Consider the following 13,374-nt stretch of genomic DNA (forward strand, 5'->3'; position numbering starts at 1 on the left):
TTGTAAGTAGAAATCTGTGTGATTTTATTCAATCACTGATTATCTAAGAAAACATTTGTCTTTCATTGATCCTGTATCCATGTATCTGAGATATGATTTTTTTTTTTTTTTCAGGAAATGATGCCACCTCATATTTGTGTTTGATAAGAAACAGTAATTTATTCACACAACAAAATATGTAACAAATCAAGCTGGATTATATAATCTGAATATCAGATACTTTTTATGATATCTCTACATATATATATTAGATATATTAAAATTACCACAACATATGGTGTAAATTAACACACACAGACATAGAATCTGATCACAACATGGAACAGGTGTATTCCTATTTGTTTCTAAGTAGATATCATGAAGGCCCCCATGAAGTTGTATGCAGGTCCTGAATGTGTCTTCTCTACATTCTCCAATGTGACATAAATGTAATCTCCTGCATGCAAGTGGAAAATCCCAGCCAGGAAGCTGTTCCACACATCTTCAGAGTCTGAAGTCTTTGGACTTGGAGTGTTTGGGGGCCAGCAGCGGAATCTAGATGAAACATGCCAGAGGTAAAACAAAGCAAACTCACGTCACCATAATGAAGCCAGCGCTGGTGCCATTTTGAATTTAAATGCACAGAAGTGACACTGCAATCAGGTTGGACTCAAGTAAGAATATGCGCAACAACAGAGGAAGGAAGGAAGGAATAGCACACTGACTAACCTTTTTGACTTCATAAGTTCTATAGGGTGGCCATAAGCATTCATTTTGTGCATGACCTTGTGCTGGATAAGCAAACACTCTTGTGCAGCATTCACTTGCACTTTGGAGTAGAGGTAGTAGTAACCCTCTATCTCAACTAACAATCTGCCTTTGTCGTAGCTCATGTTGCTGGTGATGGATTCACCAGCTGTATGTAACCACTGCACCACTTTGTCCTCCCCTATAGGACTATTGGAGCCTGAAATAAAGGTGAGAGAGAAGAGATTAAACGAGATTTTTGAACAAAGAAAATGAAAAAGATGAGTTGTTTAGGCCATGTGAAATATGTAAAGTTGAGAGTGTTGAGAGGGATCTAACCTATCAGGTGAGCAAAGGGGCTTCTGTTGAATTTTGAATATGGTTGCTGAATGGGAATCTCATTGGACTCTGTTCAAGAAAGCAGGGTCAAATCAATCAGTCACACAATCAGTCAATCTAGCAATAGTTTAATTAATATAAAAACTCCACATCTGCATTTACACATGAGATTTTGCATCTTAGAGTTCTGACAAAATAAAACATACAACATTTTAAACTTTTACTAAGTTTGTTACTGAGTCCTAGTTACATTTTATCTCATGCATACAAATGATTTTAGTTGTTGACAGCTGGTAAAAATGAAAGATCAATCCGTCTGTCACATATGTACAACATGAGCATAATAAAGTGTGATAACAAAGAGTAACTCAGTACCTTTAGATCCCACTTGACTCAGAATGGTGCCAATCTGAAACAGAAAATAAGACTTAAGGCTAAAAGATCCAACACACAGCAGGCAGCATAACTATGACTCATTGCCCAAAGATAACTGGACTGTACACCTTTGCTTACCTGCTGGCCAGGTGTTTTAGGATTGGACATGTTCTGGTGCATGGAAAAGGTCTGAGGTCAGAAAAAAGAAAGTGAGTAATACGCACATAGGGTGAGTAACAAAATCTGTGCATGTTTGCAAACAAGATGTCAAAAGTTCAAGAGCATGTAAGAACAGGAAGTGTCCTGACTCAATAGAAATGTACATGTAGAGTTGTGGAAAGGTGAAGTCATCTGCACATTCACTTTAGATACAGGAACATTTTATAAAAAGATAAAAAATAATTATCCTTGTGGTGGCAGACGGACCACTGGTTTTTATTTAATTCTTTCATATACTTTAACAAAGCCCTCAGATTTAATTATTCATGCAAATAAAAACAAAATAATAATGACTTCATGTTACATGTTGACTTTCTCTCCTTCAGTTGCCTGCTGATAAAAGCACTAGAGTCATTATTGTTATTCATCTCTTTACAAGCTGCTGTTCTTCTATGGTTTGATTATTGACTGCAGTGCATGTTAAGACTTTACTATTACTAACGTAATAGAGGCAGTATTGAATAAACAGCATAATGAAACTCTTAGAAAAGTGAAGTCACATTGTGGATTTGCACATGAGAGAAAGGAAAGGGAAGTAGAACTAGAGTCCATTTGACACATTTGACATTATCAACCTGTAACTAAAAGAGCAAATGATGACCCTTGTACAAACATGTTTTAGCTGTCCGCTAGGAGGTCTGGTTATGACGTAGAGGGGAGTAGGGAAATTCTAAAGAAGAGGAATTTCCAAGCACGCCAAAAACCCAGGCGTCTCTCCTCACTCATAGAGACAGACACACAGACAGACACACAATCACATGCAGACATCAGCCTCACCTCAGTTTTTTTATATAAGTTATAGATGAAAAATCCCTGTACGACAAGTCCCAACACAGTCAGCCCCACCAGTAGGAGAAGAAACTTTTGGCCTCTCGCCCACCACGGTTTCTTCTTGGCGGGCACGGAGGTGAAGTTGGAGTGACTATCCACCACAAACACCTGGGGGCAGACACCCACGTTGCCCTCTGCCATCACACTCCACCTGGAACGCTGGGGCTAAAGGTCAACGGGCCCAATGGGGCAAGGAAGGGAATACTGAAGGAGACAGAATTGGGATTAGGCAGAGAAAAAACAGCAGAGAGACTTTAAAAAGAGGCAGGCAGTGGAAAGACAACAAACAAAAACAAACTTTTTTTGCTAACAGAAGGTACATGTGATGCAACCTGCTTCTGGGAAACAAAGTGATTCCTACATACTCCAACTACTGCAAGCACACAAGAACAGACAGCTGTGGCAGGTTCAGTCATTCAAAAAGAAATAACCTATTTTTACATTTGTTCAAGGCAGTTTAAGGGAGATTACCTTGGATTTAAATGTGCACTGGATGTTCCTCCTCAGCTCAGTCAACCATCCAGCAACACAGGGTAGTTTTCACTCACTCCTTTGAAGCTCCTTTGAGATATAATGGCAAAAAGTTCTTAAAGACCATTAAAAAAAAACAAACATTAACAATATTCAATAAATACCATGGTATGTTTTAACTTGTCTGGACGTCTCACCCTCTGAGAGAAAAAGTCCTCTGTCTGCACCAAGTACAGATATATGTCACCTCTTGTGTTCGCTCGCCTGCTGTCAGCTATCACTAATATTGCTTTTAAAGCAAGCTCATGTAAGGAGGAAATGAAGATGACATGGGGAAGAGGCAGAGAGAGAGAGAGAGAGAGAGAGAGAGAGAAAGAGTGAGTAGTGTGCATGTGAGAGTGTGTGTATGTGGGACACTCCCTACGACTACTGAATATAGTTAGCGTCCCTCCGCTGACACTTCCTTTTCTCTGTCTCTTCAATTTTTCACTCCTTGTGTCTCATGTTCTGTTGAACACTTCTGGTTTGTTTTCTCTGTGTAGCTACTTTTGATTTTGTCTGTTTCTGGGAAACTGTCACTGTCACTTTTGTCTAGCCGAGCCATGCATTTGGCACATTTTTAAGTCCTACTGAGCCATGCAGGACGATGTTAAACTCAGTCTTTGTGATAGCAGAGGTGGTTATGGAGGCTGACTTGAGGGTTAAATTCACACCCATACTTTTCTCACCCTCTGTTGCTAATACAGCCTTGCACTATCACCCACAGCGCAAGTCACATGCGCTTTAAAGCAGTTAAGTGAGAATTAAGCAATAGCTCTTACAGCCCATTCCCTGACAGTCAGCCCACTGCTTTCTCACATTCTTGCCCATATAAATGCTTCAGGTGATACTTTGAGCAACATGTTGCTTTTATTTCTATTTTGAGGAACTTGTGGTCGTTATCTAATTTCAGCTGAGCAACCTGCAGTGATTGAGGATGACTAATGTGTTGCAGAAGATTTGAGACAGTGAAGCAGCCTGCAGTTCAAGTGTAAGGCCTAATGTGACAACACCTTTTTTTTTTTAAGTTTCCCTCCATGCTTACTGTCACTGCTTTGTTCAAGAGTTGCTACACTTTGAGTATTCTGGTCCTCTTCCTTTTTTATTACATGTGATTTATCAATACTTTTTTAAATGAAACAATGTGTTTTTGTCTGTTTTGTTACACTTGCAACATCCCACAAATGAAATTCCACTTTATGTTTGTGTTGAGTAGAAGCACAGAAATTTAGCCAGTTTGGTTACAGATATTTTGCTCTTCCTTTCTTCTTCCTCTTATTGTGTTTTTTCTTCATGCATTTCTGCATAAGTATTTCTGAGAAATACTTTCGTTTTCTCGTTTTTTTTTTTCTTTCAAACACATCTTCCTTACATGGGCTGTATGTGAATGTTTATATTGCACGTTTTCTTCTTTTTCTCTGATATTTGAATGCTGTATCAAATGTAATGAGGATCCAAAAAACTAAAAAAAAAAAAAACTGAGATGATTCATTTTTTACTCTGCATGAAACTGATAGTCTTTTTTCCTATTTAATGTAGGAGGGGACACTTTGACATGAGATACTCCATATGTTGAAACCACACTACATACACTGACTTTCTTGCTACCCACGCACACACCATAAATTCTTACTTTCAAAGACACTCACACACACATGCACATGCAGTCCCAAACGCACAATGTGTTCAGTGGAGATAAATAGGAAGGAGGACAGGCGGAAGTCCATAGTTGTGGTGGGCCTCAGCGTGGCTGTTGCTTGTTGAATACAGAAAGTTAAAGTTAAAGTTAAAATATAAGAAAAGTATGAGTTATGAGGAACAGATGGATGCAGATATGGAGCCCCATAGGTGAGAGTTATTGTGTAAGTAATAACATGAGTAAATAATACATCAAATGATGTGCATGAATTGTAAAAATAAAATGCATATTTATAGAACATGCAAAATCATTAAAAACAAAACTCTAGGAAACTTGGGTTTCCCCCTTTACTGGCTCTCAGTATTCTTTTTCATCTCCTTATCCTACTCAGATCATTACCTATTTCCTATTTTTGGCCATTGAACATTTCCCATGTTGCTCTCAATTCCCATTTTCCATACATTCCCTTGTCTCTCATAAAAATTCCCAACGTGTCTTATTTTCTTCAACTTTCCCATTTGCTTTGTTGCTTATTTATATGAAAATGAGAGTGATTTGTCTGTCGTATAGATTTGTTTTAGTCTAACATTAGTACCAAACGAAACAAAGAGTATAGCACTAACACAATTTTAAAAAAAGTGGTGTATCGCAAACTATGTCCTGCTTCAGTAGGTGAGCAGCTCAGGGAATCAGCCATTTGGTCTGAATCTGCAGTGATGACGCTGCTTGTTGGGATGACTTGCACTACAGCAACAGCACAGATGCACCCATTAACATTAATGATAAATCCATTACAGTATTGTTTCAGTAAGCCCTTTGCACTGAATCAACATGCACAATAACAAGACCATTGCTGGCACTGGACTGTATCAGTGGATTGTTATTTGTCATGTGTTTTGCCATTTCTCAGTAACAAAAGCACTGATGTAAATAATAAAATTACCAATGGCTATATTCCATTTAGCTGCTTCAGTTTCAAGGTCATGGTACTGTTAATGCTGGTTCACTGTCATACTGTCATGTCTTATGGAGACACTTGGACACAACAGAGCCATTGTTATTAGTAACACCTGTGCTGTATCTATTACACAGGGAATAATGAGTAAATCAACAAGGGAGGGGTGAACACCACTTGGGAAAACTACATGAAACAGGCAGCCAAAGAGACATGTGGTATCAGCACCATCATGTTTACACTGTTTCACAATCTAGTAAAAATCCATTATTCACATTTTCATGTTGCTGCAGGGCAGACACAGCGGCAAGTAGTGAATGGAGTTTACCTGGTGTCAGCAGCCAAGTAATGACAGTATCGGGGAATATTGTCAGTGCTTGCTAATCAGCCTACTCGAAACAAACCTAGCCTTAGTCATTTTCATAACTGCAGCTGTGGACCTGGTCCTGTCAGAAAATTGAAGTATTAAGTTTGTACTGTTTTTAAAATTCAACTATGGGATTTCTTAGCATATGTATTAGTTGACCATTGAGTCATTAACATGATGCAATTGTCATGTGGTACTGTGCTGTCAGTGATTTATGCAATATACTCACCAATACCCAGAATCCGGTTTACTGTAAAGTGCTTATTGAGGTAGACAATGTCTCACTTATTGTTATCATTGCACCAATAAGGACACTAAGGTAATGACCTCAAAACGTCTTTTTCTCGGGATGAGTTTTAATGACACAAAGAGCAACTTACAGTTATAGGACCTCAGTATTTACAAAATCCAGGCTATGGCTCTGGTCCTTATAAGGTACTACAAAAACGTTAAAATTTCTCACTTACTTGTTCAACTGTTGACAGTTTATTCATGACCTCGTAAACGACATTTAAAAAAAAAAAAAAGTCATGCACTGTCAAGGATGAATTACCGTTACAGTTACAGTTTATTTATTATTAGGGTTTGCATAATTTGATTAATCACACATTTGTTAGAACTTGGCACCACAGAAGTACAGTATCAACTATCATGGGTTCTCTATTCTTCATCTTGTGGCCCTTCTAAAAGTTTAGTTTATACTGTTGTCATTTGTTGTTTTTTAATGTCCAGTAACAATGAATAAATTATCCGTAATATTTTATGTCAGCTGTCCAAATTGTTAAAATCCACTAATTAGCTCTGCTCCACAGTAGCCGACTGGATGATTTTTGAGTGCCTGGGGAAATTATGAAACTGCCATAGGGATCATTAGAAGTCCAGCAACACTTTTTTTTCCCCCTATGGCCTCGTAGGAGTTTAATCCGTACTGCATTATTTTTTATTAATGTAATCGGTTTGACTTTTGACTCATGTGGCCTGACATTTGTCCCTGATTACTGTTCACCATACATGTGGTCGTACAGTAGCTATAGTAACGGTTACGGTTTCTGGTTAAGAGCTCTGTGGTGATTGGAGGAGGATTGCTACTCTTCCTCCTCTGATTGGCCCGCAGCACTGGGCCTCCATCCAATCACAACACGGTAAAGTTCTGCTGCGGAAGAAGGATGCGAAGGAGATGGCTGAACTTAGATAGCCCCGTGTTTTGGAATATCTTCACCATGGCCCTTCTCCGGAGGAAAGAGGGGAGCGGGGGAAGGTTGCTCGCCCTCGCAGCTATTTTCGGGTGGTGTTTCGGGTCTGTGCGCTGTTTCGGGCAGAGCCAAGACAGCGAGTTAACGTTTCTGCTGCCAGCCGGAAGATTGGAGTGTTTCTTTCAAACGGCAGTCAAAAATGGCACGATGGAGGTCGAGTATCAGGTAACTGTTTGTATGGTCAGCAGACATAATCCCTCACTGTGTCCATTTGGTGCAGGGCACCTGTTAAAGGGTACAGGATACAATGTTGATGTCTGACTGTCACTAGTTAGCTGAAATGCTGGTGGTGTACTTGTATGCATATTTCGATGAGCCAGCACTGCACCGCAGCCGCTAGCGAATGACAGCTCATATTCCTCCATTAACTTCACTTTGTGGAGGTTATCGTCACCAGTGAGGCAACTCAATAATTACCATTACATGCAGATAGCCCACATCCTCCAGAGAGATTAAAAATTGTGAAGAAGAAAAAAAAAAAATCCATAACGTCAAGTCAAACTTTGTCTAGCACCATTTGTGCAAGAGTGCAATAACAGTAGTGCTTCCCGAAAGAGAGGAGCAGAAGTACCTCATTTAGAGAGATCAGCGATATCAAAATACTATATAGGAAATGAGATAATACACCACACACTGCTCACAGTAAATCGGAATGAGTCACTATGTAAATAATAATCTGAACGCTAATTGTATGTCTGAAAGTTTCATATCCTGGTTGTCTGTGGCCATCCAGCAAGTTAAAGACCTGAGGGGAGGTCCTGATCCTCTTGTTTATTCAAACAACCATTAAAACGCAACAACTGAAAACATTTACATTTTCATTTACAAAAGTATTCAAATCCTTTATTCAATATTTTGTAGAATTTTGGATAAGTCTCTGCAAGCTTTATACACCTGGATGTGGGCAGTTTATTCCCATTCGTCCTGGCAGATCCTCTCAGGCTCCATCAGACAGAATTGGAAGAGTCTGTGAACAGTCATCTTTAGGTCTCTCCACAGATATTCTGTGGGGTTCAAGTCATGGGTCTTGGGTGGGCCACTCAAGAGCAGTAAGAGACTTCTCCCAAAGCCACTCAATAATTTTCTTGGCTGTATATTTCCAGTCACCGCTGTGCTGAAAGGAGACCAGTCGTCCCATTCTTAGGTCGCATGCACTCTTGCATGCAGGCTTGTTGAAGGATTTCTCTGTATTTGGCTGAATTCAACTTTCTATGAGTTCTGACCAGTGTCCCTGTCCCTGTTGCTGAGAAGCACCTTTGTAGCATAATGCTGTCACAGTCATACTTCACTGGAGGGATGGTACTAGTCAGGTGATGAGTAGTGCCTGGTGTTCCCCAGAGCTAGTGCTTGGAGATCTGTCCAAAGAATCCTTTTCCTCACAGTCTCAGAGTCCGTTAAATGCCGTTTGACAAACAGTCAAGTGGCCTCTGTCTAGCCACTCTGACAATATATATGGAGTGATGCTGAGATGATCATCATTCCTGCAGGTTCTGACATCTTTACAGAGGACTTCTGTAGCTCCTGGGTGATCGTTGTGCTCTTGGTTGCCTCCCTGACCAACGCCCATCTTGCCCAACCAATGGTAGAATTGTACTAATGCCCCATCACAATGGTATCACAGAGGTCTACAAGGAGTTCTTGGCTTTGTTTTTTTATCCTGACATACAGTGTGAATTGTCTGACCTAATATACACAGCAAAAGGTCGGAGTAATTTTGTGATTAAGAGATTTTAGTTTTTGATTTTTAATAAATTTGCAAAACTTTCTAAAAACATTCCACTCATTATGGGTTTCTGAGTATACTGGCAAAAATGTCAATTTTATCCATTCTAAATTAAATCTACAACACAGTAAAGTGTGAAAAAACTGAAGGGGCCAGAATACTTTCTGCAGTCATCCTAAAAGTGGCTTTAAAATCACTTATTTAAACAGGAACATATCTCTTAATGTCAAGTTCTACTAGTCAGCAGTTTGTTTGTTTAGTGGGAGAGTCTAAAAGACAACATTATGCTCTCTCTTGCAACACACATATAATCTCTCATGAAAATGTGTAGTCTGAGGCGACCTGATGGCGTAGTGGTTAAGACACGTACCACAACTGCAGTGTGCCTGATACCATCGTTATTTCTTGTTACTATCTCAACTGTTGCTATCTCATAAAATAGAATAAAAAATGACAGATAATCTTACGAAAAAGAAAGAAAATGTTCTAGATTATATTTGTGAGCCTGCTGCTTAGTTGGTGTATGTATTTGTGTGTGCGATCCATCCAGGTGATAGCAGGTGCCGGTATGGATGTCGACTTCACCATCCTCTCTCCAGAAGGCATCCGGCTCATCGTCGAGTCTCGACGCTCTGACGGAGTCCACGTGTTAGTGCTACCTAACATTGGCCTTAGACCTGGATCACATTTCATATTTCAGCTGTGTTGGACCCGTCTGTTTGACTTTGACTTTTATTCCCTGTTATTCCAGGGTGGAGCCTACAGTGGAGGGAGACTATCAGATCTGCTTTGACAACAGCTTCAGTCGCTTCTCAGAGAAGATGGTGTTCTTTGAAATCATCATCGAGGGTCAAGGAGGGGATGTGGGTGGAGATGAAGAGTGGGCGGGTTTAGAGGAGCCTGATGGAAGCCTGCTGGAGTACAAGCTGGAAGACATCCGGGTGAGATGCATGCTTGCATGTTTGAAATTATTTCAAAAAAAGAAATCTAGATCACTTTGTCAGCTGACCTGATAACAAACCCCTGGTGTTGGAAGAGACAATATTCTAACAACATCTATGCTTCCTTGATAATTTGGCTGTCCAAAAGATAAGCCGGCATTAATCTCTCTTCTTTTTTTTTTATATATATTTACAACAAATCCCATGAAAAATCCATAACCAACAATTAACTGATTCACAACACATATTGTGTTTGTGGCTACATATTTATCTTATTCCTCCACTCTTCTCCAAAATCTATTAAATACACATCAGTGAGCTTCATCATTATAATGAACCCATAGTCCTGCTGCTGTAAATACTCACTAGATCACAAAATCCCAAAATCTTTATCAGTCCGCCGTTGAAAGTCGTCCCCAACAAATGCATTACTCCTCTTTTGAGTTTTAGAAACTACAGTACCCAGCTATTTTATTAATTTATTTGAAATTAAAAAGAAATAAAACCATGCACTCTATCTTTTACACATTTTTCTTTACTCTTCAGTAGGAACAAACTGTTAGAGGAAGTGGGAAAGTATTGACAAACCAACTCACGCAGTATTGGTTTTGTTCTTCTCATGGGAATTGCTGACAATATGGAAAATATAGAATAACGTCAGCCATAACCACAGCAATGGTTGCATGAACCGATATCATGGTTTGCCAGTTAATAGGTGGATATTTGACTCAAAATCAACAGCACAGAAAATCCATGTGTCTGTTGAATACTCTTGAAACGGACTTCTTGTTGCAATCACTGTTAACCAACTCAACACAATTGAAAACTCTGTAGACTTTGAGACCATCTTAATCATGGTTTGCTTGAATCTCTGATACTGTCATTACAATTCCAAACACACTTTCTTCAGGAGTCCATGGACTCTCTGCACAGACGCTTGGAGCGCAGCCGGCAGATGCAGACAGTGTTACGGGCCTTTGAGGCTCGGGACAGGAACCTTCTGGAAGATAACCTTTGGAGGGTCTCGTTCTGGTCCTGTGCCAGTATGCTGGTGATGCTGTGTGTGGCCCTTACTCAGGTAAAGAGAGTAATGGGGGGTTTACATACAGTTTGAATCACAATACCCAACATCATGCTGTCTGCTTTACTCATCCATTCTCAGGTCTACACCGTCCGTAAACTGTTCGATGATAAGAGGAGGGTCTACACATAGAGAAAACGTGCTGCATTACAAGACAGACTGGGAAGGAAAACAGTCCCAACACAAGATGTTCAACTGGTTACCCATTCAGATTGTGCTCCAATACTTTTCATTTTGTCTGAGCACCAGCATTGAACATCAGCTCTAGTGGATCATTTTTCTAAAATCTTGTATTCAGTCAGTTTGTGAGCAACAAATAAACATTATTGCTGTAGATCATGAAGGGTAACCAGACAGGGAAAAGACAGAGGAAGCTGAGGGTGGTCATTTACTTTCATTTAGTGCCTTCAATGTCAAATCTTTACCACAAACCAGTGAGAAAGTACATCTTGAAAGACATGGCTTGTATGGAACCTGGTCCTTTTCAAAGGTTAAAGGTCACAACTTAAAGACTAATCCACAGAAGTCCTAGTTTACTGGTTTACAATGGTTAACAATGTGCAATAGTGTTGTTGGCGTATTTGTTCTTCCTGACAGAATAAGATCCTGCCATTATATTGGTGATTTGTCATTTGGTCCAAATGTGTTCTTGGTTACTGCCTTACTGACTGGTAGTGTATTTTGAGATGTTACTGATTTCTTTTCATGTGCCAGTATAATTCCATGTTGACAAATAAGAATGTAGATTGAGAAACAGGGATGATTTCCAGTGTGATTGCCAATAATGTACATGTGTCAGTGCTCCTCCAGACGCATATGTAGGGCGTACATTTATTTCAGTTCAGATTTGCATTAAGAAAATTCAGTGTGAACAAACAGTTAGATGTGTGTGTATGTGTTTCTGGATGATCAAACTTGCTTTTACCCTGGTGTATGTTTACTGTGTCAATAGAATGTGACAATTTCTTTGTGCTCAGACAGCCAAGGAGTGATTTATTTTTAACCATGGGAAGACTTTCATTACATATTCTATAAGATAATTAAGATAATCAGGTTTTTCATGGGTATCACTGATATTAAAAAATGCATTTTTTACACAGTAAATACTTGGTTTGATGTGAACTGTCTTTGTAAAATAAAAACCTACAGCTGATAAATGAATGATCTTTATAAATGTGTTATCTGTGATGATTTTAAGTCATTGAGAACTTAAAATTTAAAAGCCGTTCTTTTTTTGACACGGGCTTAGAAAAACAAAAGCTTCACTTCTTATGGGTGTAAATCATAAGAAACCTTAGTGCTGTTAACACTGATTTCATGGTTAAGTGACAGCTTATCATGTCATGCAACACAGATTAAAATTCAAAGAAACCGCATTTATTTGATCATTTCTGTAGCTTTATATTTTTTCAGTGACAGCAGTCAGTAAAGCAGTTTATCACTGTATTTCCCCAGAGCCATGTGGAGGAAGCAATCCGCAGTGATACATCTTATTTTTGTGGTTATCGCTCCCCGAATGTCTGACCTTATCAAAAACAACTTTGATATTATGTGACATTCAATTGAAGTTGCTTTAAAGGTTAAATATAGTAATATTTGATCAGATGCTCAATGAACCAGCATGAATTAACTGCACTTGTTGCTATTTAATATTATCTGAAAAACAACTTAATTACCAAAATGCCAAGTGTCTAAATAAATGCATTTCTGCTTAAGTGTGGTTGCCAGAGAAGTGTTAAAATTAAAACTTGTAATCCATTTACTTCAAGTGAAGAACCAAACTGATGAGACAAAGTATTTCAATAGTATTTATAAGCAAAGAGAAAAACATGATGATTGATATACAATATATATATATATATATATAACATACTGAAAATACTGTGGAAGCTTAATAACATACCTGTCTGTACAGAGATGACCAGTATTTTGTACTATTTCATTTATTTGCAGTAAGTTCATGTTTTCATTGTGGACAATGCTTTCCAGCCATATAATATATAACTATAATTTCTGCATCTTTTCCTGCCTTAAATGTCTAACTAAGAACTGTATGTACGACAAAACTCTAGACATATTGGTGCACCTGAACTAACGGCATGTGTGTTAAGCAGAGTCGACTCCTCCAGCTCCCGGTGACTGAGACACTGTGAGTCTGAGTGTGAGTGGGCACCACGTTCGCTTCACCAGTGGTTGGGACGAGAGGGGACTTGTGGAGGTCGCCTGCGTGAGAGGACAATGAGAAGACGACAGTGAGAAGATTTCTTATCATAACGGACACAGCTAACAAAGACAATGAAGAGGGAAAAGATCTTTAGCAAGCGGATGAGTGGGATTGCATACCTTTGTTCATTCCTGTGCAGCTCTATGAACAGCCCAGAAGCAATGAGTAAGACTATCTTTACTGTGCGTTGC

The 13,374-nt window shown here is 39.2% G+C and overlaps 2 protein-coding genes across 2 annotated transcripts; one reads left to right on the forward strand and one right to left on the reverse strand.

The window, feature by feature from the left end:
- Positions 1 to 133: 133 nt before the first annotated feature.
- Positions 134 to 3,320, reverse strand: LOC108885467 (tumor necrosis factor ligand superfamily member 14). The gene is made up of 8 exons (XM_018679832.2): positions 3,159 to 3,320; positions 2,962 to 3,051; positions 2,437 to 2,694; positions 1,579 to 1,629; positions 1,441 to 1,474; positions 1,066 to 1,134; positions 709 to 946; positions 134 to 534 (listed from the first exon to the last, which is right to left on the reverse strand). The coding sequence occupies exons 3-8, from the start codon at positions 2,629 to 2,631 to the stop codon at positions 345 to 347; spliced, it is 777 nt and encodes a 258-aa protein (XP_018535348.1). The 5' UTR covers positions 2,632 to 2,694; positions 2,962 to 3,051; positions 3,159 to 3,320; the 3' UTR covers positions 134 to 344.
- Positions 3,321 to 7,094: 3,774 nt separating this feature from the next.
- tmed1b (transmembrane p24 trafficking protein 1b) lies at positions 7,095 to 12,120 on the forward strand. The gene is made up of 5 exons (XM_018679780.2): positions 7,095 to 7,379; positions 9,488 to 9,585; positions 9,689 to 9,878; positions 10,789 to 10,956; positions 11,041 to 12,120. Exons 1-5 carry the CDS (start codon positions 7,128 to 7,130, stop codon positions 11,089 to 11,091), a joined length of 759 nt encoding a protein of 252 aa, XP_018535296.1. The 5' UTR covers positions 7,095 to 7,127; the 3' UTR covers positions 11,092 to 12,120.
- The last annotated feature ends 1,254 nt before the right edge of the window (positions 12,121 to 13,374 follow it).

Source organism: Lates calcarifer, linkage group LG5 (assembly GCF_001640805.2).
Source record: "Lates calcarifer isolate ASB-BC8 linkage group LG5, TLL_Latcal_v3, whole genome shotgun sequence".
In the NCBI taxonomy this organism is placed as follows: Eukaryota; Metazoa; Chordata; class Actinopteri; family Centropomidae; genus Lates; species Lates calcarifer.